The sequence below is a fragment of the Polypterus senegalus genome, chromosome 12, assembly GCF_016835505.1.
Source record: "Polypterus senegalus isolate Bchr_013 chromosome 12, ASM1683550v1, whole genome shotgun sequence".
Taxonomy (NCBI): domain Eukaryota; kingdom Metazoa; phylum Chordata; class Cladistia; order Polypteriformes; family Polypteridae; genus Polypterus; species Polypterus senegalus.
In genome coordinates, this window is record NC_053165.1 from 40,274,019 (window position 1) to 40,301,539 (window position 27,521).

Below are 27,521 nucleotides of genomic sequence, written 5' to 3' on the forward strand. Positions count from 1 at the left end.
TTTGCTAGTACCTTATAAACAGTGGTAAGTCTGTGAGATTAGGCATTCTAAAGCTACATATTAATAATACAATAGGGGAAAGTACAGCAATATATATATATTACTTTACCAAGATAAAACACCTGAGCAAAATGAAAGAGAAGGACAGGGATATTTGTTTCCCCAGGACGATAGATAGCAGCGGCCTTACATGTTGGTGCACAGTTGGAAACCAGCAAAGAATGCTGAGAATTGTAGTCCAGAAGTGAAGCCCAAGTGGAGTCTTTGGGTGCCGCTAAAAGGCCCTGCAGGGAGAGACACTCCCTGTTATTCAGGACTTCCTTATGACCCAGAAGTACTTCCAACACACCAGAGCCCTAGCACCAGAAGTACTCCTGGGTCCTTAATAAAAGGGACTGCACTGCCTTCTCCAATCGAGTCTGAGCTAAGAGGAAGAAAGGCAACACCAACTAGAGAAGGGCAGAGAAGTAGAAAGAAGGGGAAAAGACACTCTTTATTTGAACCTGGGACTGTGTTGGTGTGTTCGAGTTTTGGTGCCCAATGGTGCCTCATAGCTTTTCAAATGATAACATGACCTTGCTGATAATTGCAAAATTGAACTGGTGTCCTAGTGGGATTCATTAAGCTAGTAGACCTTTTTGGCCGGGCGGCACAGAGGCGCAGTGGTGGCACTGCTGCCTCGCAGTAAGGAAACCTGGGTTCACTTCCCGGGTCCTACGGTGGGCTGGCACCCTGTCTAGGATTTGTTCCTGCCTTGTGCCCTGTGTTGGCTGGGATTGGCTCCAGCAGACCCCCGTGACCCTGTGTTAGAATATAGCGGGTTGGACAATGGCTGACTGACTGACTGACCTTTTTGGCCCTTTATTTTTTAACATCAAGCCATCTTAAGCCAAAATGAAAAAACTATTGTGCACAGTGAAGGTAGTGAGCCAGATTATTCTTAGAATTAGTGACTCTTTCTCCTGCTGCTGCTAAGGATATGTTATCTTTTTGTGATTTAATGTTCATTTGTTTTAAGAAGTTAAGACTGGTGCACAAGTCAGGTTCTTCTATCTGGTATTTATTAGTTTTCTCCCGCTGTTGTCTGCTTTGAGGTATGTTTGTGTATGCAATTGATTGTGGAAGAATTTCACTGTTACTTTAAGATGTGAATAAAAAAATATATTTTTGATATATTGAAATATGCCCAGTGCAAAATAATAAGTTTTCCTTATTAACAATTACAGGAGACAAAATGTTTTTCCAAATGTTCAAAATTCCTGTGAAAAATAAAAAAATGCAATAAAACCAAACAGGGTGAAAACAGTCCATGGGTCTGTATTAATTCTCCACAGCACTACTAAACCTAACTACTTACAATTAGAGATAAAAAAGCAACAGAATCTCTTGTGCAGAGGTAATTTAAACTTTTGTAATTAACTGCTAAGGCAAAAAGGGTGAACTTTATAGTCTTATGTCCAAATTGAAAGTGAGAAGCTAACTGCATCAAAATTAGCAGATTGGAAATGAATCTAGAAGCTCTCCTCTCCTTTGAATGTATTTTGTTAAGCCACCTGCTGAGCCAAGACAATGGCTCCTTGTGCAATTATACACATTTCAATCAAAATAATATGAGACACTGCATTTAATGGTCTTTTCCAAAGGTTTCCTGCTAGTATGAACATCCTCTACAGCAGCAGCTGTCACACTGCATGCATATAAAGGAAGTTATAGATGGATGCAAGTATCAAAGATTCACTGAAATGTTTTCAAAGTAAAATAAGAACTCCTCTCATGGAGGTCAGGAGCCTAAAATCTATACTGAGAATAATAGTAAAAGAATACAGCTGGCAGGTATCCAGGAGTACATAAGGTGTTGAGTATGTGCTTTATGAGCGGCAGTACCAGCTGGCAAGTGTGCTGTCTGTTTCCACATGGGCACACGCCTGGCACAAACAACAGAAGTCACGACACAGCTTTCACAGAGGCACAGTTCTTTCAAAACATCTTTTCAATAAAACTGAGGTTGATCATTATAAATCAAAACGTGTTTACATGAACTACAAGATAGTCAACACAGAAAGTTGAAAGGGCTGATATCAGAAAGAAAATGCAAATGAAAAAGTGAGGCCTCAGCTAGCCTTAATCTCCCCTTCTGTGTTCTACTTGCTAAAGCCACTCCCGTGTACCTCAGAATGTCGTGTCTGCACATCGAGGACATCCCTCTTGGAGACTATCCATTGAAAAGTGAGGCCTGGCAGGGCATTGCCAAATGAGAAAGGCGTCTGGCTGCTTTTTATTCCCATCACATATACTGGCATCTTCAAAAGAAAAATCTTCATGTTAAGCAACAAATATTTAGGAAAAATACTTTTTTGAATAAAAATCCATAGAGCAAGTGAACAAGTACTGACTGTTAGATATTCTGATAGAAAACAATTCAATAAGCCAGAGTAAGTTGACTCCTAGTGTGGGCAAGTGTTACAACTCCATGGAGAGGTGCATGCAGATGACACTGGACATTTAAAGCCTGCTTTACCTTTGTGTCAGTCTTCATTCTTGTTATCGGTGCTCGGATTCTGACTGCCTTCAGCTGCACTACCTCAACATCTACATTGTCCTGTTCATAATGTCCAAAAAAAAAAAACACTTAACAACATATACTGTAACGTTACTTACACATCAGAAGCAAGTGCTTTTCTTCTGTTATTGTTATGCCAAACCCCTTAGACAGACCTGTTGTCATGTTTTAGTTCCTGCTCTTCCATATGCTGTGTGCCTCTGGCTACGTTGTCGCTCTAAAGAACTGAGATTACAATGGATTTACCTGAGGCTTACCTGCCTTTTGGACATTAGATATTAAATCTTTGATGTTCTTGCTTTCTGTGGTTTATGAACAGTCAGCACTTCTGTGTTTTTTAACCTTTGCTTCTTTGTCTTCAAATACAGTTCAATCTAAACAATTTTTCAAGGATTTAAATATTTTGTAATTTTATTATATTTATTATTGCAGAATTATATACAGTATGGGTGAATATGACAAGTGTGAAAGTTAGGGAAACATACAAGCAGATTATTAATACTTTTTTCATAACCGATGCATTAGATCTAAAATTAAATACAATTGAAAAGTTTAATATATTTTGTGGTCCTCCTCAGCACTCAGGATGTTGTGTCTACTCTCAGTCATCATAGACCCCTCTAAAAGCTTTAAAATATATAAACATTCCTCTAGATAGTTGGCTCAATTACATAAAATCCATTCTTTTTAATGTTACAAGCAATTTAAGTTATCCAAAGCTCCATCAAGACTTTTATACTCACAAAGAGCCTTGTTCGTAAGGAGGAGATGAAGATCACATGATGATAGTGAGGAGTGAACAAGCATGTTTAATCTTGATCACTTCAACCACAACTTTTCTTTTGGCCAAGTATCATGATCATGTTTATCAAACAGTACCTTATTTAAATAATATGAAAAGTGTTTGGTGATCACTGATTTTTCTGGTTGAAACTATAGTCATAAGAAAGGCTCTTTTGTGAATTAATTGTTTCAGGGATTTTTGTACATGGATTAAAAACAGATGTTGAAGAATGTCAGAGGGGAACATTTTTTGTACAATAGGTGATTTTATTTTTCTCTTGGGCAAAAAAAAAAAATTCAGACGTGAGCATCAATAGGCTTTGTGCTCTAGACACCAAATTACCCAAACTATTCTATAACATTTCAGTAATTATTTACCGTTCTGATGATGATCTTTCTAGTCATAAGATAGGTCATTATGATTAAAAAGAATTCATAATTTATTCCAGAATTATGGTATCGGAGGATTCCTCTAGAATCCCTCTTTCTCTTGCATGATTTGACTCAAAAACTAATCAGCACATTGTCATCTCACAACAGGCTTAAGTTTTAGGTTTGATGTTTTTCCTTCCATTTTAGCTCTTGAGCAGTGTTTCCAAACTCGGTCCTGTGCCCGCAGGTTTTTGTTCCAACCAGATTCTTAATCAGTGACACCACCTGATAACACTGATCTCATTTAATTAGCTGGTATTTTGTTTTTCTTTTATTCGACATTCAGAAAAAAGCACAGCAGCAAGAACTTTACATTTTTAACACATTTAGAAATATTTCTACTTTTCTATAGATTTAAATGCTTAACTCTTTTTTGTTGAGTTCATTATATTTTGCCCTTTCTCAGTGCAGTTTTCCCCCCTTCATTGTATCTTATCAATGACAATTAAAAACGAGCAGAGCAGACACTCAGGCAAACAACACTGCATAATCAAAGGCTGCAAAGACTTTAGCGTCAGACACACTAATTAGTAAATAATGGATTAATTAAACAATTAGAACACCCTGAAAACTAGCATGAAAATCAAGATGAAAATACTGTTAAAAAGAAAAGAAATACATTACAGTGATCCCCCGCTATATCGCGCTTCGACTTTCGCGGCTTCACTCCATCGCGGATTTTAAATGTAAGCATATCTAAATATATATCATGGATTTTTCGCTGGTTCGTGGACTTCTGCGGACAATGGGTCTTTTAATTTATGGTACATGCTTCCTCAGTTTGTTTGCCCAGCTGATTTCATACAAGGGACGCTATTGGCGGATTGCTGAGAAGCTACCCAATCAGAGCTTGTATTACGTATTAAATAAAACTCCTCAATGATATATGATATGCTTCCTGCGCGGTGCTTTGTACACTTAAAAGCTCTTGATTTTTGATTGTTTGCTTTTCTCTGTCTCTCTCACTCTGACATTCTCTGCTCCTGACGGAGGGGATGTGAGCAGAGGGGCTCTTTGCACAGAGGCTGTTTGCTTAGAAGATACTGACGCTCCACTAAAAAATGCTGAAAGAATACCTTCACATTGATCCCTTCCTTGCAGCCGCTTTATTGCGGTGCTTCCACTTAAAAGCCCAACAGCCCTATTGATTTTTGATTGTTTACTTTTCTCTCTCTCTCTGATATTCTCTGCTCCTGATGGCGCTCCTTTGAAGAGGAAGATATGTTTGCATTATTTTAATTGTGAGAAAGAACTGCCATCTCTGTCTTGTCATGGAGCACAGTTTAAACTTTTGACTAAAGGGTGTTATTTCATGTCTAGAGGGCTCTAATAATGTTAAAAAACTAATTTAGAAGGTCATAAACAGGTTTTCTATGCTCTAACTGTGAAAATATTAGATTTATAAATAAAGAACCCTACTTTGGGGAAATTCATTTATCACGGTAGAGTCTGGAATGGATTAACCGTGATAAACGAGGGTTTACTGTATTCCTATATAACTGCTTGGTACATTTTAATATATTTTTTTAGCAAACAATATAGAAAGTTTTCTAATTTCAATATTGTTCCCAAAACACAGAACTTGGGAAATATCAGTTCACTTAATTAGCCCAGGAGTTCAATTAAAAACAGAAGTTGGTTGGAACAAAAACCTGCAGCCACAGTGTGCCCCCAGGACCGAGTTTGGGAAACACTGGTCTAGACTGCCCTCAAGAAACTGTGACACACAGGCACGCAGACGCAGACACTGATGCACACCCATCATCAAGATATCAATGTTTTCGGTATAAGGGGACCCTAAAATCTTAAAATATTTCCAAAACTCGAGATTGAAATTTTTGATGAATTTAAAGCTTTCGCTCCTCCCCCAGAGATGATAGGTTTTGGTGGGGGAGGGAGCAAAGCAAAAATGTAAATAATAAGTGTAAAAAGCCAATAGAAGAAGGGACAATAGGCAGCCTTTGTTGAGACCGGGGTGTTAAATGAAAAAGCTTTGAAGCTTAAACTGCTTTGTATCTCATTAATGTACAATATTGTGATGACACGACTGCCTGCTTCCTTGGAAAATGTTTGTATTTACCTAGTTTGAAAATGAACATGTTTTGGGGATATTGGTTTCTAATCAGCATACAGTGGTATGAGTAATTCTTGACAGCTGACAACAATACTCTTTTCATAACCAATGAAAATGTGTTTACACTATTGATAAGCAAAGGAAACTGAAACAATTGTTTAATTGATCATCATGTTGATCTAGGCAGAGACTAAAGGAGTTAATATACTTCTGGGCAGTGGGTGGTGTAGAGAAAGTCGTCCACCAAGAATTCTGAAGCAATGTAAAGTCACTCATACGGAGCACAGGGATTTGCAGATAGATGGGGGTACATGACTGACAAGAGTCGAGGCACACGGATGTTGACACCTACCTCCAGGGAGAAAGAGACAAGTTTCACTAGTGAGACACAGGTTGTGGGTCCAGCAAGAGAGGGAAGACTCACGAGAAGACTGACTGAAGCCAGCAGACAAGAAGTGAGGCATGCCAAGGTTGTTGTAGCAACGCGAGGAACCCAGAAGTGAAAATGAACTCTCACTCCACAAGGGCGAGATGCTGACAGAGATTTGACAAGTTAGCAAGACTTCTATAGGGAAACAAGCATTCAGCAAACAGTGTTTCAGTGGGACAGTTGGAAGATCAATTGTTGTGGTAACACAGCGAGCAACTTGGACTTCACACTACCAAAGATTGTATCCTCTACTGCTATGTTTAAAGAGACTTTAGAGGGTGGACTTCGTGCTTTTCTTTTTAAAAGGTTTTTGCTTCTGATAATTTTAGATTCTTATGTATCTTCTTGGTGGAATTTATATTGACTGATGTAACACAAGTTACTGTTGTTTTTCTTAAAATTGCTGCAGTGTCTTTCACTGTGTATTTACTCATCGCCCAAGTTAAAGAAACCTGTGTACTATTATCTTTAAATTTTAAGAGTTCCCAAACGCTTAATAAAACTGGATGGCGTAGTTGGATATTTTAACTGTATTTCGGTTAGATATCTATAAGTGTGACTTAGACACCCCTGTCACAAGGAATACAGTGCTGCCTTGATGCTTTCACAAATCATTTTGTTATTCTGATGGTAGTCTGTAAGACTAAAGTCCATCTTGTTGTCTAAGTACCTATTCAGAATGACCAATACCAGGCATGTTGCTATTTCATCACAGACATGATCCTCTGAGGAGGAGACAGAAAAGAACAAAATCCATATGCAACCACTGCATAAAATTTAAATGAAATGTATTTTGTGATTTTTAGAAACACATAGAATAAAAGTTGTGTATATTATGCAGAAAAGCATGCAGAAGTCTGCTGTCTATGCATAATGTTAATTTAGAAGGTGAAAACACCTTTACTGAATGAAACAGTAATTTCTTATTGTATACCAGAACAAAATCCATTCATTTTCAAAAGGGCAAAAACTAACATCAGACACTGGATAGTCCCTTTAAGTAAAGACTAAAACATGTTCTGTTTTTTAAATATGCCAAAAATCTAAGGCTTTGGATGTGTGGCTTTTAGTTCCCTGTAACTTAAATGCAAGGCTAAATACTGATTATCAAAAGTGTCCTTACAATTTCAGAATGGTTCTAGATTTAGGTGTAAATACTGTTAACCGTTAAAGACATTAGCTTATTTTCACTCTTTTGAAAAAATCAATTTCTAGCTTCTTTCCAAAAACCAGAAAACTTACCAAATGTCAAGTTAAGAAGTGAGTTTTAATTATTTTAAGTGTTGATTACCATTGATGTTATAACCAGCTTGCCAGTTTCCACATCCACAGCTTGGGCCACACCAGTGACTGTCACATTTCCAACACCAATGCCTATGACATGCCCCATCTCATCTACTGAGGCAATGGACTCATCAGCAGTAGAGAAAACAATGCTGGGTTGAGGCTGAAGTCCCCCTTCAGATGTTATCTGGAAGATAATAATTAATTCCTTTTTCAAGGCATACATGTAAGAAACAGATTCATTATCGCTTGATTATCTGGCTAATGAAAAGCAGGGCAAGCTGAAAACTGAGTCCAAAAGGCCAAATGCCACCCAGTATACTTGGTCCAGGTCCTAATTTTACTCACAGTGTACTGACTGTGCATTTGTAGAGGTTGCATGTAACTGATCCATACGTTAAGTTGGACAGATAAACTAAAACAAGCACGTGATAAAACCAAACACTATGCACAATACAATAAGTACATTTCTATGTCCTTCTTAAAAAAGTCCTGCTCATTGACAAAAACTACTTGCACACACATGACACAACGGTAACTGAAGCACAATCTTAAACTTTTTCACTTACACCTATTACTCATAATTGAGAAACAGAAGTAAAAACAAATAGTCTAAAGCAAAAATATCATTAGAGAGTATTAAATTACATAGTTGAGTTTCAATCATTTTAAGCTATATATTATTTAATGACATATAAGCAAAACTCTGTACATGTACAAACCTGCATCATTGCTCCAATGATTATTGTCATCTTTCTGGGAATCAGCCTGAAAGGTGGAAAGACCTGAAAGTAATTAAAAAAGAATACCATGTTAAATGTTAACATCTCCAAAGTTTACAAAGACAAACAAGTACAATTGCTATCTATAAATTTAAGGGAAATGTCCAAACAGCATCATCAATGGACATCAATTGCTGCCTGTTAGGTAACCCTGGTTAAAAAGCCATGTCACAAAAATAAATAAATTAATTAAACCAGTTTAAAACACATTTATAACAGAAAGTAGATAGGAAGGGACATTAAATAGGTCATTCTTTAAAAGGACATTAACTGCATTGATTGTGCAGAATGGACATGACGAAGGGTTAAGTTCTATTTTGAATGTGTATATTTCTTTTCTCTCATCTTAAGTAACCAGGGGACATTGCACAGCAAAACTATGCACTACCATTAAAACATATTTGCATCTGTGCTATTTTGTTAAATATTGCATATTTTCTCTGTGTTTGTGGTCCTCCATATTTTGGGTATTGTATTTGTATTGTATGTTTCATTAGTCAGCAGAATTGTGTAAGGAAATGCTTCTGGGGCTCCTTTATACCAATGGCAATGCACTGGGACTGTCACCACTCTTCTTATCTTTAGCCAAGTCAGATGTTTTCTGTCTTTTTAGTCATTCTGGTGTGTATTTCAGAGGGGTTTGATGTTTGTCATAATGTAATAATATTTATTTATTTACTGAGCCTCTGTAAAAAGCCAAGAAAGTAAAAGGAAAGTAAAAGATTTTATTTCTTTTGCTGTGCGTGTTAATTAAAGGTGCAACACACTTTAGATATGAAGAAATGACTCTCCCCGTGTAAACAAGCTAGTTAAAGGAAGTTTCAATGTTTAAGTTCACAATGAAGATTCCTTGTCCTTAGATATTAGATATTAACTAAGTAAATCTGTCAGCACTTAGGTTCTAGAGCACTTCACATCACAAACAAAATAAATTAATATAAACAGTTGTTAATATTACAAAGTCACAAATAACAGTACAACAATGTTAAGAAAAACATAAGATCTCTCTTGCTCTCCCCTAAGGCCAACATTCACAATTCCAACCTCAGGATGGTATTTGCCAAAACTGGAATCTGCTGGAAGACAAATCACTATTAAGCGATTAAATGTTCAACTAAGGTTTGCCAAAAATCACCTGGCTAGCCTTACCAGTTCTAGAACAAATGTGTCCAAAAGAGAATGTTCTGGCTGATATGGGTCCTTTTAAACATAAAGAGAATCTTACAATGATTCAGCGGTAGGAGCTACAGTATATAACAATGGATAAATATGGTTGGGAAATGCTATGGAAGTTGACTTTGAACCCTGCTTCAGTGTGCACCTACCATGTGATGTAGGTGCTTGGATAAAAAGGAAACCAGTTACACTACCTGGTGGGTTTGTGCTCTGTCTCTTAATCTTCTGAGATTATGCTTAAAGGCTAAGGCGCTGTAATAAGCATACATTTAATATGTCACTGTACTCTGTGCAAATATATCTTATAAATCTGCCTTTTTCTACTCACATGCATAGCTGACACACAGCCAGATTTAGCGCAGGGGTTCACCATATAGAACTGCTAATATAAGACAAGACAGAGACAACTGGAAACGTGCAATCAGACTGAGGATTGTTGTATACTATTTTTTGTCTGTCAAAGTCAGCATGAAACTATATCCACTTTTGCCTTGTTTGGAATTGCATGATTCACCTTAGTGTGGGCCTCCACGTGAAGAAAGAGTATAAAGCCTTGGAACATTGCCTGGCACACCTTTGAAGCCGATGGACCGATTGGAGATAATGTCATCCGAATTATGAAAATCCTTCCCCTGCAATGGCGAAAATGGCAGACTCTACACATCGGGGCCCCACTCCCGAACTGGATTTTGCCATTGGCTTCCTTGGTCTGTTATGCAGAGTAAGCTGTCATTAAACAAAGCTAAGTTATTTCTCCTATGTGATTTCTTACTGCCGTATCACTAAGGGAGGGGTATTGCCTTTTTATATCATATCTAAATGGTTTCAGGTTATGTAACACACCACAATTACAAAAGAACTCATTCACAGGGAGCTAACACTCCCTGCTGGATACAGGTGCTATTTTGGTATTTTGCCAAGATAAAAGTTTTGAGCTATTAAGAGAAAGGCAATTAAGTGATTTATTATCTAATAAAGCAGTTAGATGACAAGAGTGCAGTTGAATGACAAGCTGGACAGGTCAGAGAACACAAAGGCTCTGTTTAGAAAGGGGCAAAGCCAGTTCTATCTTCTGAGGTGGTTGGGCTCCATTAACATATACAAGAAACTCCTGCAGATGTTCTGCCAGTCAGTGGTTGCCAGTGCTCTCTTTTATGCTGTGGTGTGCTGGGTTAGGAGGGTAGCTTGAAGAAGAGGGATACTGAATGTATCGACAAGCTGATCAGTTGAGCAGAATCTGTGGTTGGTATAGAAATGGACTCTCTGGTGACAGTTACAAAGAGGAGAACATTATAGAAGCTGCTATCTATTATGGATAATGAACATCAGCCACTGTACATCACCATAATTAAGCAGAAGAGTTTGTTTAGTGGTAGGCCTCTATCACAGAACTGCAATGCAGACAGATACTAAAAGTCTTTGGTCCCTATAGAGCAATTGGACTCTTTAACTCTTCCCAACAGAGGAGGGTTGAATTCTATGCCTGATGCTACTTCTTTACTTCTCTGCTCATAAGTTGTATTAGCTGTATGAGCTACGCACTGTGTCTGATATCTCACTTCTTGGTCACTATGGTACAGTATAGCCTTTTCAGAACGTGTCACTTTAAACATGTTACCCTGTCAGCTCAAGCCACGTCACTTTTTTATTTTATTTTACTTTAATATTAATGTCACTTTAGTGTCTGTCACTTTAATATTATGTGCCACCTGTCACTTTTCTAGTTTAGAATTATTATTATTATTATATTATTTGCACAATTCCCATTGCACTGGCATTATTGCATGCACCAGCTTTTGATTGCATCATTTGTATAATATGTATGTTTTTTATTTATGCGCTTAAATTTTTGTATTTAACTTGGTGTAATTCTTGGCTACTGGCACTTAAATTTCCCTTGGATCGGATCAAATCAAATCTCTCTCTCTCTCTATATATATATATCCATCCATCCATCCATCCATCCATCCATCCATCCATCCATCCATCCATCCATCCATCCATCCATCCATCCATCTATCTATCTATCTATCTATCTATCTATCTATCTATCTGACCAGGTCAGTTGTGACCATTTAGGTATCAATGTTCTACCATTTCCTGTTTGTAACTGAATGTAACCAATGATATTAAAGGAATTATGATTACATAATGAATTCCTAGGAATTAGGATCTGATTAATGAAGTATATAAAAGGCACAGTGCCAGTTCCTCCCTTGTAGCACTTTTTGCTAATTAGGTGCTTGTGCTCCTGTAAGGGTTTCCTCTTGCAAGACTTAGAAAATAAAAAAGATTGATTGACGCTTCCTCCTGCCTGTGATCATTGTCTCAATTATATGGGGAGAACAGGGTACCTGGTAGGGGGTGCCGTTAGATTTCTACCATTTTGCTTTTCTTCATTTGGACTTAGACAATTTTCCTTCATTAAGGAGACCATAAGAACTGCCATGTATTAACATTTTCATCAATGAGATGAAGTAACAACACGACTAGGGTCACACAGTAAAATTATAATATGAAACATAAAAATTCAACAAGAATAATTGTTGAAGAATAAGAGAGTCTGGAATGGCATTAAGTCTAGAGCTAAACCACAAAGACATTGTGCATAAGCATTGAAATAAGCAGTTCTGGCTCAAAAACCCAAAAATGTCACCATTTTGGAGGACAGGCGGAACATGATTCCTTCATAGAAGTTTGAGTGATTGGTCAAATAATTATTGAAAATGTCCAGTGGCTGTTATAACTGCTAAAGCTATCATATTATACTGAGTACAGGCATATTTCATTAGGTACCCTTATTAATTCACAAAGAATCCCTTTTCCCTCATATTATATTTTCGATGAAGAACACAATAATGCAGTAACCACTGACCTCGTATTATCTAAACAGAGGTCAAAGGGGTGGTCTTCTCTCCTTGCAAGTTGATTCAGATGGCAATGTTCTCTTACAACAAGGTACAAATGTTTTTGTTTTTTTTCTCCTAAGGATTTTTATTGTTCCATTCATAATACAAGTTTGTAAATCCCGTTTTGTGTTGCTTTTATGTTTTTTGTTTTCACAGCTCTTTTCAAAATGTTAATACCACTAAAATAGCAAACGTTTTAACCTTAAACTAACTCTGCCTCATCAATTTAAAAATGGCAGCAATTTAAAAGTGAATACAATCATTTATTTCCTGGTGAACCTGAAGCTCTAACCTTTTCTCTTAAAATGTCTTAAAATTCTCTTAAAACGTCTTTTTAGCAATTATCGTCACAATTTGCCACAAAGGGTGTTACAAAGTCGTCTTCAAGTGGCTGGGGATGGGAATTTGGGGTTGGTCATCTTTGTTTCACAGGTCAGATGTTTATCCAGTTAAGTTTAGCTTTTGACACGTATCTACTTATGCCACAGAAGCTGCTAGATAGAGCACTTTCATTTTGACAGTTTGCAGACAAGCATTAGTTTGTCCCATATCTGAGCACCTGTTTTCATTGGAAAATGACGAGCAGTTTTTACCCAGCCAGATTCGTGAAATTCCCCGTTTATCAGCTCTCCAAAGAACCTCCACATGTTATTGTAATGTAAGCTGGTTGGATGTGGTAAGTGACACACTCATCTGAGCATCAGTAAAAATCATTGGCCAGTGGCGAGAGCAAGCTAGGGAGGTCATATAGTTTTTAATTTCTAGGTCTGATTGAAAAAGAGTGTCTAGTGTCTTACAGGATTACAACTGTAACACACTGTGATTGCCTGATAGGTCAATTTTATTGCCTGCTAGCTGAAATACCCAACGTTGCCCGGGAGGAAAATAAAGTGTTTTTTTTTTTATTGTTTGAGAGAAATAAAATTAACAAAAACCCACAACTTTAAAAATAAAAATAAATTAACAAACAATGAAGACTCACTAATGTGCTAGTCTTGCGGTCTTGTATGTATGTTATCATCCAGTTGCCGCTCATAACCAGCCAACTCTATTTAATTTCAAAAGCAACAGGGGGACTGTGGCGCTCAAACAAAAAGAATGCTGGCAGCCACATCCAGTTCACCCTCAACCTACCCAGAAGAGGGTGGGTTACGGCTGATCCCACCCTACAGTATTTTTAGTTGACCAATGAGGAACATGTGTACCAAGTTTCATGAAAACCGCTCCAGCCATTTGGAAGTGATGCTGGAACATATATACACACATTTGACTTTTATATATACAGATAATTACATGCCGTCCTCTGCTTTTCGTCAATCTGAGAGAATGTTTTGTAATAAAAGTGACAGGCAGGTTTTTCTCCAAGATGACAACTGAAATCAAAAGCATATCTGCTTTCAAAGAGACATAACAAGCTAATCTGGAGCAAACTGATCACAACCAATAAAGATTTCCAACCTTCTAAGCCTGTCTGGTGGGGCAAGATATACAGAATTCAAAAGAAAGGTGGCCTTACTTTGTGGATGTCAAAAATAACTTTAAATAAAACTACAAACCCTTACAAAGCAGAGACGCCTTACTTTTAGATATGGCTGTAATGAAAAATGATTTCCTCCTTACTGGAATATTTACATACCATCCAGTGTCTATGCCTGCGAACACCCTGAGAAAAGTTGTCAAACTAGATATACAGTGTGAAATATCTGCTTAAGGGGATTAAGGTTACTAGAATTCAAACAAATAAGTTAATGGGCCACAATAGTGGAACGGTTTTACTTTTCAACAGAAACCCTGGTGAACACCTTTGTTGTACAAAGTGGGGTTTTTTATACTGTTTAAAATGTACCTGTATGTATGTTCTTTTTTGTCAAGTCTGATGCTCACTTTCCTTTCTCCACAGACATATTTTTCATATCTACTGTTCTTCAGGTTATTCCATAATAAAGGAAATTAAAAATCATCTGATTATATTTTTTTTCTACAAACTGCATTTTTCGGTAGAGGCATTGTAGTTTATTGTGTTAAAATGTTTACAAATGGTGCAGTTCACTCAAACAGATGTAAATATTCTGAAGGAACGAACAATGTCTGGCCTTAACTTACAAACACAGAACAGCTATGTTGAGTGAACTGTGGTGAGGCTGTGCTTACTTATTTGAAGAAATAGAAGAATAAAACAATTTGTTTTTTACTACTTCAAAACAATAAAATGACACTGGAGCAAATAATGGATGACCCCTCCCCAAGCAGCCCACTAGGCTCCCAATTGCTTTGCTCCCCACGCCTCAACATTTGCACCACTCGGCTCAGGATCAGAGGCAACCCAACTCATCTCTAGGGATGGGGTCTTCGTGGTTGTGACCTTAACTTGATCAACAGCTAACATAAAAAGTCAGCCTTTCGCTATGCAACTTATCAGATCTGTGGATAAAATTACTTACTTTTATTTTGACATTGTGTGCTCTCTTTACTTGTATTGCCTGGTTACAACTTATTGCCTGTTATTTGACTTTGATTTTGCCTCTTGTCTGGGTTACGGTCACTATGGCTTATTTTTATTTTCTTTTGTTTTGGCCTTTTGCCGCTTCTCCCGATTTACTCACAAATTCAGCTCTCCTGGTTTCCTGCTGAGTCTGTACAATTGATTGGATCATAATGAGTGACCCCAAGACGCTGCATACCTTTAGAGACTTGAGGGATGTGCAGGGGGAAATGAAAACTCTAAAGAAACAAGTAGGGGAATTACCATTGGGGGTGGTGAATCAAATAATGCTCGCTGTTATTAATGCCTTGGCAAATCTGACTCCTGCTTCATGTTGCAGCCACCATCGACCTGTTTTTCTTAAATCAATGTCACATGGTTTTTGAAGACCAACTAAAACATATACGGATGTTCGGACATGTGTATTGTTCAGACAAGAAATCTCTTCAATGGGTTTCTGTTATGTATGACAGTAACAATCAGGGCTGTTTTTCTTTGGGTTTATTTATGCAGAAATTTTGGGAAATGTTCGATATACCAGTTCATTTGGAAGTAGCAATGAACAGATTACTAGCTTGTCATCAGGGTTCAAAGCCAATAAAAGAATATATGGTGGAGTTTAGGATGTTAGCAATGGAGGTGTGTTGGGATGACAGTGCACTAATTCTGGTGTTTAAACGAGGATTAAGCCATGACATAAAGGACGAGTTAGCCAGCTACAATCTTGGTAACACATTTGACAAGGTGACAGAGGTAGCTGAAAAAGTGGGTACACATCTAAAAGAGAGAAAGGTAGAAAAAAGATGGGAAAGGGGACATATCCTTACACCTAGTGAATCTAAGACTGCCCCGGAGCATATAAAATTGGGCAAAACAGCCATTAGTATTAGTGAACGGCAGTGCAGAGTAAAGGAAAAACTCTTTTACTGTAGAGAAGTAGGACACATGGCATCAAACAGCCAGAAATCTAATATACCCACTCTATGTTGAGGTTGGCAGAGGGGGAACTTGTAGTGAAACCCTGTACAAATGTTCGGTGTTTGTTTAATAATATAGTCACAGATGCTCTGATTGATTCAGGTGCAACGGGGAATTTTAGTAGGTCCTCCACGATTAAGCATTTACATATCACTCCTACACATCTTCAGTATAAACCGTGAGTCCTTTCAGTGGATGGTCTGCCCATTGGCTCTGGAGTAAGGCCCTTAGATTATGTTACACCCCTGCTCTCCATCAAGATAGGAATCTTTCATGACGGCACAATCCTGTTCTTAACTGGAAGTCTAAAGATATCATAGACATCATCACTGGAGCGCATACTATGTTCAGAATTGCCTGAAGACTGTATCTAAGCCAGTCCTTTGTAACACTACATCAGTCCTGCCTTCTGAATATGTTTTTAATAAGCCCTATGTTACTATGACTGCAGTGGGTGGCGCAGTGGTAGTGCTGCTGCCTTGCAGTTAGGAGACCCGGGTTCACTTCCCGGGTTCACTTCCCGGGTCCTCCCTGCGTGGAGTTTGCATGTTCTCCCCGTGTCTGTGTGGGTTTCCTCCAAGTGCTCCGGTTTCCTCCCACAGTCCAAAGACATGAGGTTAGGTGTATTGGTGATCTTATTGGTGTGTGTGTGTCCTGTGGTGGGCTGGTGCCCTGCCTGGATTTGTTCCTGTGTTGGCTGGGATTGGCTCCAGCAGACCCCTGTGTTAGGATATAGTGGGTTCGACAATGACTTAATGCCAGGGACTCCATTGCCTAAAGGGAAAGTTTACGCCTTGTCACTGCTGGAACAGGATGCTATGGAACAATATATTACAGATAACCTATAGAATGGTTTTATTTCACCATCTTACAGTCCGAAATGACCCCTTACCACTAATATCCTCAATTTTGAATCACTTTACTGGCTCTACAATTTTTTACAAAATTAGATTTACAGTGTGCTTATACGTAAACTTATTTAAAATCAGTAAGGGCACAAACGGAAAACTAATTTGTAATGCCTAGACATAATACCACGTCTGGGCATTACAAATACAGGGTAATGCTATATCAATTTACTAACTCCCCAGTTGTCTTCCAGTCCTTTGTTTATGATATTTGTAGAGATTTATTGAGGAAATATTTATTGAGATTTTTTTGCAAGACTTACCGACGCATGTTAAGTAATTCCTTTACCGACTTTGCAAAAATACTCCACAGGAAAATACTTTGTTATTGGGGTATGAAATTTCACAGACTGGTTTAGCCATGGATAATGCTAAGATTTCCACTATCCTGTACACGTGTAATAACATTTTTAAGATAGTGCCAGATCTGCAACCTAAATGCAGTCTTTGGTTTCTGGGAGAACGTGTCCCTTTCAAATCCAGATGTAGGTTGACTACAAAATCTGTTCCTAGGTTATAAACTAATTGAAACAGGTTCTGTCACCATTATGCATAAGCTTGCCTTTTTCTTCCCTTCACCATTAAGTTGTAAACCAATTAACACAGCTGGACTAAGGTTGTAGTTTACCTCTAGACACTCTAGATGAGAACAGGCCATTCAGCCCAACAAAGCTCGCCAGTCCTATCCACTTGTTTCCTCCAAGAAAACATCAAGTTGAGTTTTGAAAGTCCCTAACGTCTTACTATCTACCACACTACTTGGTAGCTTATTCCAAGTGTCTGTCGTTCTTTGTGTAAAGAAAAACTTCCTAATGTTTGTGCGAAATTTACCCTTAACAAGTTTCCAACTGTGTCCCCGTGTTCTTGATGAGCTCATTTTAAAATACAAGTCTCGATCCACTGTACTGATTCCCTTCATAATTTTAAACACTTCAATCATGTCATGTACTTAATTAGTACTATACAAGAAAAATGTATGAGAAAGGATGCTTGCAATGCCTACAGTTCTGTAAATTGAGTTCATCTGCAGAAAATAATTAAAAACGTAACATAAACAGTCTGCAATTTGAAAAACTGAAAATTTTCCACAGCATTATTTAGATGTAAATATTCTGAAAGAGAAAATAGCTGCCCTTTATTTTTATGTATGGAACATAAATATTGAGTGAAGTACAAGGAACATATGGTCAGTTAAATCAAAGTAGCAGGCAATGTCCAAAAATAAGACTTTATTAAGAGTGATGCATCATTGTGAGTGGATAACTGGCTGCTAGCTTTGAATTTTCTAATTTTCAGTATTTCCCTCTACGAAACTCCACACCTTTTAACTTTACACAATGTTGAGTTCATCTACAGGTCTGATAGGTGTTGCTATATAAATCTCAAATCTCTGTTATGATTATATTTATTTTTCTACACTAAATACAAATTAGTTTTCTAGTTATTTTGGAATAATTTTAAATGCCAGAAATCCTTACTGTATGTTTATTATTTCAATATTTTGATTTTTTTTATCATCAAGATTTTCTTTTTTACCACAACATTTTGATTTTATTGTGGTTGTTGCCATTTTGTGGTCCCTTTGTGTGGCTAGAAGGGGTGTGCTTTCTGAAGGCTGTACCTTCAGACATCATTGGTGTGATTCTTCAAAAGCTGACACCACATGTATCTCAGAATTCAATATTAAGGATCGAGAATAAAAAAGATGTTGATGTTACTGTCCGGTAAAGATGACAAAACAATAGCCACTACAAGTTTGCTTAGCATTTTGCTTTGGGTTTCTGATTCACTGGCTATGAACTTTCAGCCATCTATTTTGACAAACAGATGTGTTCAACATTTTGCCCGTTTTTCTGATTTTCCAATTCCCCAGTATCATCTTTTATTATATCTGAGGCTCATGTTACATCTCTTGATCCACTTTGAAGAGATTATCTGCTTTGCTCTTCTATAAGCAGCTCTATCAGTGCTGCATCAGTGCAACAGCAAGCTTTCCTGCCTTGGTAACAATGGAAGTGTGGTGAAAAGGCCAAAAGAAGTAAGATTTTATTTTAATGCCTAGTGCCTGACATGAGACTTAAGGAAGGATGATCACTGGTGTAATTTCAATCACTTTTTGCTCATGTACTACAGCATGAGATTCTTCTATTTGTTTTAGGAAATGTTCCATAATTCCATAATTGTTTTGTGTTCACTACATAATACTACATAATATATTGCTTTTTATCTTAAGTGAACCTTGAGGTCCCTTTTGTTTTTTCTTCTCAGTTCACTTGAATTTATTTTTAAAATCCCTAAACTTCCTCCAGGTTGTGTATTTACCCAGAAAACCTTAATTGATTAAATTACATTGTCTGTCTATCTGCCATGTAATTATTCTGCCACTACTAGTGTTAGATCCTTGATATCAGTCTTGATGTATTCTGGAAATACAGAAAATCTCAAATTTCGCAAGTATACCTGCGCTCATGGGTTTATTATAGCAAAGTGATAAGCAAACAAAATGACATGGTGGGAAGAAAAAGAAGACCAGTGACATCTGTTAAGCGTTAAGCAAATCACAGAGGCCAATGATGTGACAAAGAACACCATAATAGGAAATAAACGAGCAGTATATAGTACAGTATAGTATAGTACAGTATAGTATAGTATAGTATTGTATAGTAATCCTTCATTTAGAATGACTATACGAGTTCTCTTGTAGACCACCTGAAGCCACAGCAGTTTGCCTATTGGACAAAGATTGAAGTGGAGGATACAGTTATTTGCATCCTATCTGCTCCACAATTGGACAAACGTGAGGATTAAATATATTTTTTATTGCTGCAGGGTCTTCACTACCATCCAGCCATTTAACCTCAGAGATATGCAGGTGGGTGAGCCTATGTTGTCCTGAATAATGGACTATCTGTCGGGCAGACCGCAGTATGTAAAACCCAAGGACCGTGTAACACTGGAGCACCACAAGGAACAGTCCTGTCTCCTTTTCTCTTCACTCTGTACAACTCAGATTATAAAATATATAATATATAATTCCAAGCTGCATCACTTACAGAAATTCTCAGATGATTGTGCACTTATGGGATGTATTGAAAAAGGGGACGAGACCAAAGGAACAGCTTACTGACTTTCACTAATGAAAGAACCTCCATGTCTGCTCAGTATTCAGGGCATGGATGTACAGGGGGAGCAATCCTACAAGTAGCTACATCAATCAGGTTGGATGGACTCAAAAGAAATGTCAGAGCAGGTTTATTTTCTTAGGAGAGTGTGTTCCTTTAATGTGGGAAGTGACACCCATTACAAAGTGACCCATGCTTATGTGTTACCATCAAAGTGATTGTAAAAGAAGGCAATTCCCCATTTCACCCAACCACTAACAAAGCTCAAGGACAAGCATTCAGCAAATTGGGACTTTTTTAGATTTGCCTATTTTTTCACATGGAAGGCTCTACATAGCTCTTTACAGAATATGAAGACATTAATAATAAAACACGAGGAAAGTTCAATGAGCATTTTTACACAAGTAATGTGGCAAACAAATAAGTTTAATGTTTTGTTTGGTTTGCAATTTTTTATATATACTATTTTATTTTATTGCTTATTTTTATGTGACATAAAGGTCATTTATCATTTCATGTTTATATTTTTCATGTATTTTTCAATAAAAAGTCTTACTTTTTTAGTATGCACAGTCCCCACAAGCCCATTTTAGCTTTCTCTATATGCACTGCCACAAGTTATGCATTATAACTTCTAGAGGAACTAAAAGAAGCAACAATCTAGAAAACACACAAAGTATCAATAACTTCTTTTCTGTAACTACGTTTTGATTTCCTTTTTTTTTAGGACTGTAGAACCACATGGTTTGCTAGTGATACCATAAAATATTTTACCAATAAGAGAATTATTCAAATGAGTCTAGTGCATGTATTTTTGTTAATATTTATGAAAACTAACAAATGAATTCTGATTGCACTGCACATCACGGAACGTTTTAAAACAATAAATCTCTCTGTTATATAAAAAAGAGTCTTTTTTGAGAGATTTTTTTCAAGTCCCGTGAGACAAGGCTTTTGACAGACACATTTCCTGCTCTCTCAGCTCTTATAAACTTTTATGTTTTCCTCACTTTAAGATCCAAATTAAAGAAGACATATTAAATTCAAATCTTATTGATGAATTTCATCCTGAAGGGATATCAACAGAAGAAATGAGTACACGGTCAATCCTAGCACTGAGAAACGATGAAGTCAAACGAATTAACATGAAAATTGTTGATCGGTTACACGACAGATTGGTTAAATGCGTATCAATAGACTATGCTGAAACAGTTGTTGGTGATCATGTGGAAGATGAAAACATCAACTTACAATATTCCGAAGAATAACTACAATCGTTAACACCATCCAGACTTCCACCGCACGAATTACTGTTGAAAGAAGGATGTATCCAAGAAAGGTAATGTAGTACATCTTTCCTGGATAACGTTAGACAATGAAGGAGATCTTGATATGCCATTCGTATTAAAACGTTAACAGTTTCCTGTTAGAATAGATTTCGCAAAGACAATTAACAAATCATAGAGACAGACATTCGAAAAAGTCGGTTTATTTATTAGAGAGAAAGAAACAAAATTATCACAATGTAAGTCCAAACACAGAATCAAAATTCAATGAGATATTGATGAACAGTTAATTAAAAACATGTTTTTACTTAAGTTTAAGTAAAACTAAGTTTAAAAAATATTTGCATATTAATTTCAAAGCCAAACAGAACGAAATTGTATAACGCAACGAAAAACTCAAAGCCAACATGAAATATAATTTACTTTCAAATTTTTACATTTTTCTATTTTTATCTATGGTTAATTGCTCGCCGTAATTTAAAATATTTAGTTTTATTATGCATATGTAATAATTCCCGTGAAAATAACAATCTGCTTAAATTGTACACCCGCAGCCAAATATGCGAGCGGCAGAACTGCAAAGTGGCATGCGCATAGCGTTGGCTTGGGGGTTGGCGAGTGAAGTGAGCAGGGGGCAAAGCCCAATAGTCACTATATGCAGAAAGGCTGGATAAGTCTGTTTTAGACTCTATGTGATATCGCTGGCTGTCAGTTTATTTTATTTTTGGTGGTATAGAAGCAGGAAGGGACAGAGCCTGAAAGGGTGTGAAGGACCCAAGAGAGGCTATACTCAGGTACTGATTTTATTTTACCTAAAAATGTAATGCTTTGGCTCAAGGTCCATTGTGTTTCTCATACAGTGTTAGCTACTTGGTGGATGACAAACTTTGCATGATATGTTGTTAATACGCAGTGTTCAATCACAGTGTGAAGACAAAACAACAAACCTAAAGCATCTTTGGCTGGCTGAAACATTGTTGTTTTGAAATGATGCAGCAGTTGAGTCTCTTAAGTGTTTAATTCATAATAAGACACTTTCATAAATTTTGTATCCTAGGAAACATCTTCAATAAAGGAAAAAACTCTTAGATTCCTATTTTCTATTGACTAATTAACAATGATCTCAAAATAATTGACAAGAAATTAACTACAAGAGCAGCTCCTCAAATAAAATCAAATAAAAATAGAAAGGATACAATGAAATAAACAAAGGCAAAAGAAAAAGGTACTAAATTTTCAACATATAACAATATAAAAATGAATAAACTCCAAAGGCCTAAACCAAAAGAGCTAAACACTAGCCTAAGACACAACCCTAAGGGATCCTAAGGATCTGAAATACAAAGCTTACAAAAACTGGAATTTAAAAGTACTAAAGGAACAAATCCCTCAAATGGACATGGATTCTCACAGAGCTCAACAACACCAAGAACAAAATACAGTAAAACCTTGATTATCCGTCAGGGGTCGGGACCAAGGCTGTGATGGATAAGAGAAAAGATGGATAACAGAACAGCTACTTTAAAAATGATATACAGTAGATTAGTTTAGCAAATAGTAAATTTGTTTACAAAAAAACTATATAACCAAAATATAATATAGTATTAACACAATTCATTAATTTATATAATATTGTAATGACCAGCGTAAAAAGGAAATACAACTCAGAGTTTTTGGAGTTTTCTGTGTTTTACTTGGGTGCCTTCATTCCATAACAAATGGTGCCCTGTTTTATACTCCATTATCTGAGTTATGGGGCACACTTCCAAAACAATAAAAGAAAGCTTTTCCTACCAATCAATGTATCTCTTGCCACTCATGTTCCTTTTTTCTCGCAAAAAAATGTAAGTTCTAAATAATTCAACTAACATAAATTCATCATCCATTTATATGTTTCCTTGTCTTCCCACTCCACCCTGTTCTTTTTCTAAATTTGCACCAGTCATATCTGCATTTGTTAATACCCTGCTTTGTAAGATGAGGCCCACTACCGGAGTACTGAACCCCATCCTGACCACACCACTTCAATCCTGCCTTCATGCCATAATCCCGACTGTTACGATAATAATAAATACATCCCTTGACATTGGCTTTGTGTCAGTCACTTTTAAAATCGCTACTGTAGCCCCAGTGTTAAAAAAGTCTGGTCTTGATGCTGACAATTGATGCGGCCTATTTGTCACTTACCTTTTCTGTCAAAACTTTTTAAATGTGTGCTACAGCACTCACCAATTACTTAACTTGTAATAATCTGATGGAACCCTTTCAGTCTGATTTCAGGGCACAGCACAGCTGTGAAACTGCTCTGCTTCAGGTAACGTATGATTTGCTTATGACAGCAGACACTGGACAAACCAGCATATTCATTTTGTTTAATCTTAGTGCAGCATTTGACACTGTCAGACATGACACTCTACTCTCCAGTATGAAGAACATGCTGGGTATCTCTGGCACTGCCTTCCAATTGTTTAAGTCCTTTATGACTGACAGGCAAGAGTATAGTCTTGGTAACAACAGATCCAGCTCAGTGCCAGTCACACAAGGGGTTCCTCAGGGCTCTGTCCTACACCCTCTGTGCTTCTGTACTAATATGCTTCCCTTTGGCCATATCACTTGTGGCTATGGACTGGGTTATCATTTTTAGGAAGATTATACACAACTCAATTACAGGGTTAAAAGTAAAACTTCATCAGGGCTTTCTCAGCTCGCAAGCTACCTCAGTGAAATTAAAACCTGGATGGAGCAGAACTCTTTAAATATGAATTTCAACAAAACCAAACTCCTGCAAATTGCCACTAAAGCACAATCTAAGAAAATGAGCTTCTTCTCAGTCACTCCTGGTGGTGATCTCATCACACCTTCTTCTAACGCAAGGAATCTTTGTATCATTTTTGATTCCTCCCTCTCTTATTTCGCCCATATAAACCACATTAAGAAACTTTCCTACTTTCACCTCCATAACATATCCAGTGTTCACTCACTCTTCTACTTTTCTAATGCTGAGAAATTTGTCCATGCCTTTATCTCATTCTGCATCGATTATTGTAACTCTCTACTAGCAGGTGCTGCGTCTAATCTTCTATCACAGCTCCAGTTGATTCAAGAGTCCTAACACGGACCAGCAACAGTGAGCACATAACACCCATCCTGCTTCGCCTCCACTGGCTCCCTGTGTCTTACAGGATTGAATATAAAATTCTATTATTAACGTATAAAGCTTTATATGGTCTTGCACCAGACTACATCAGTGACGTTCTCCATCACTATGCTCCTGTTTCTCCACTAAGGTCCTCTGATTCTGTCAATCTTGTTGTGCCCCATACTAACCTGCACTTTATGGTTGACATGACCTTTAGCTGTATAACACCCAGACTTTGAAATGACCATCCCAAATTAATTAGATCAGCAGACTCCATTAATTTTTTTACATAATTTCCCATTTCTACTGTGCTCCAAAACTGCAGTCCATGACATCCACAGTTCCATTATTCTTCCTATAACTTGCCCTATAGATGTGGAAAGGAACAGGTGCACCTGCCACTCAAATGTTATACTACTACACCTGTCTCTAAATGCCCGGTCCTCTGCTAACTTGCCCAGTTCCCCATTCTGCCAAAACCCACACCATAATGTCTACACCCCCAACATTTCTGTCTGTCCCATAACACATCCACAGCATAAATTCAATCTAAATCTTATTTTGCGTTTGCTAACAGAGGGCCCAGTCCTTGGCCATTCCCACTGTATTCCATAACTCCACATCATACAATCACTAGTCCTCTTTATTTTTTGATATCTTGCATCCAAGTACTGTATATAATTTACCACACCCAGAGTTATTCTCATCTTCATTTTATTCTGCACTTGCTGCCAGTCTGCCCAGTCCTATGCAAATTTGCCAGGTCTACCTCATCTAAGCTGTACTTATCAATAGCACCTGATGACTCCGACTCTTTCGATACACTAACACAATGTCTTACTGGCATTTCTGAATGGATGAATAGTAATTTTCTCAAACTAAATAAAGAGAAAACTGAAATTTTTAGTAATTGGCAATAATGGATTCAATGAGGTTATCAGGAATAAACTTGATGCATTAGGATTAAAAGTTAAGACGGAAGTAAAAAAACTTAGGGGTAACCGTTGACTGTAATCTAATTTTAAATCGCATATTCATCAGACCACTAGGACAGCATTTTTTCACTTAAGAAACATAGCTAAAGTTAGACCTCTTATATCATTGAAAGATGCTGAGAAATTAATTCACACTTTTGTTTTCAGTCGACTAGATTACTGTAACGCACTCCTCTCTGGACTACCCAAAAAAGACATAAATCACTTGCAGCGAGTGCAGAATGCAGCTGCTAGAATCCTAACTGGGAAAAGAAAATCCGAACACATTTCTCCAGTTTTTATGTCACTACACTGGTTGCCTGTGTCATTCAGGATTAACTTTAAAATTCTGCTTATGGTTTATAAAGCCTTAAATAATCTCGCTCCATCTTATATATCGGAATGCCTGACACCTTATATTCCAAATCGTAACCTCAGATCCTCAAATGAGTGTCTCCTTATAATTCCAAAAGCTAAACTTAAAAGAAGTGGTGAGGCGGCCTTCTGCTGCTATGCACCTAAAATCTGGAATAGCCTGACAATAGGAATTCGCCAGCTAATACAGTGGAGCACTTTAAAACACTGCTAAAACACATTACTTTAACATGGCCTTTTTATAACTTCACTTTAACTTAATCCTGATACTCTGTATGTTCAATTCATCATAATAACTATTCACAGTGGCTCCAAAATCTGTACTGACCCCTACTCTCTCTTCTGTTTATTTTTCCGGTTTCTTTGTGGTGGCGGCCTGCGCCATCACCACCTACTCAAAGCATCATGATGCACCAACATTGATGGACTGAAAGCCAGAGGTCTACGTGACCATCATCATCAGGTCCTTCCATGAAAACCCTAAATACAAAGAGGTTTGATTTATGTTAGGTAGATTGCCCAGAGGGGACTGGGCGGTCTCTTGGTCTGGAACCCCTACAGATTTTATTTTTTTTCTTCAGCTTTTGGAGTTTTTTTTTTGTTTTTTCTGTCCACCCTGGCCATCGGACCTTACTTATTCTATGTTAATTAATGTTGACTTATGTTTATTTTTTATTGTGTCTTCTATTTTTCTATTCTTTATTTTGTAAAGCACTTTGAGCTACATTTTTTGTATGAAAATGTGCTATATAAATAAATGTTGATTGATTGATTGATCTGGGCACAAATTCACACTGTAAGATCCATATCTTAAAACATAACTTGTCCGCTAACCTTTCTTGTACTACACTCACAGGAAACGTCCAACCTAAATCTTATTCTGCCTTTACGATCAGGATACTTATATTTCCTTGAACATAAATTTTGCCCTCCTTTCCTTCAGGCCTAAAAATTTCTCAATTACTTTCTTTTCACTAAGCTTGTAAAAAAATAAGCTTCATACTATTGTCTAGATCAATGTTTCCCAACCTTTTATCTGTAGTGGTACACTTTTTGTAACCAAACTGTTCCAAAGGCAAACCACTATCTGACTGACCACAAACTCATTATATCCCCTACACTTGCTTAGCTCCCCGAAGGGGCAGGACTACTGGAGAAGCTGGTAAGAAAGGAGCTCTGAGATCTGTGTTTGCAGACAGAGACAAAGCATATGGTCACTATTCACCAGCACCACAAGACTTGCTGGTGACCACACACCCTTGGCAGATGAACTCTAGCAGCCTGGAGATGCATCTGAAGTGCTCGAAGTGCTGTGTCTGCAACATAGTGATCAAAGAGCTGTTTTTATGCCAGCTTTTCCAGATACTTCTGTCCTCCTCAGACAGGTCTTTAGAACATTAGAAAATTAGAACACTCTAGACGAGAACAGGCCATTCAGCCCAACAAAGCTCGCCAGTCCTATCCACTTATTTCTTCCAAAAAAACATCAAGTTGAGTTTTGAAAGTCCCCAACGTCTTACTGTCTACCACACTACTTGGTAGCTTATTCCAAGTGTCTATCATTTTTTGTGTAACAAAGTTTTCAATTGTGTCCCCGTGTTCTTGATGAAGTCATTTTAAAGTAACAGTCTCAATCCACTGTACTAATTCCCTTTATAATTTTAAACACTTCAATCATGTCACCTCTTAATCTTCTTTTTCTTAAATCTTCTGTAAAGACTCAGCTCTTTTAATCTTTCCTCATAATTCAACCCCTGTAGCCCTATAAAGAGCCTAGTCGCTCTTCTCTGGACCTTCTCTAGCGCTGCTATGTCCTTTTTGTAGCCT

The 27,521-nt window shown here is 37.4% G+C and overlaps 1 protein-coding gene across 1 annotated transcript in view; it reads right to left on the bottom strand.

Moving 5' to 3' along the window:
• LOC120540473 (nuclear pore membrane glycoprotein 210-like) overlaps positions 1–27,521 on the bottom strand; it is a 319,549-nt gene that overhangs the window by 73,238 nt on the left and 218,790 nt on the right. Inside the window, exons 24-27 of the mRNA XM_039771311.1 lie at positions 8,286–8,348; positions 7,571–7,750; positions 2,519–2,599; positions 2,169–2,300 (exon numbers count right to left, since the gene is read on the bottom strand). Of these exons, the coding sequence (XP_039627245.1) occupies positions 2,169–2,300; positions 2,519–2,599; positions 7,571–7,750; positions 8,286–8,348 (456 nt within the window). The remainder of the gene's footprint in view (positions 1–2,168; positions 2,301–2,518; positions 2,600–7,570; positions 7,751–8,285; positions 8,349–27,521) is intronic.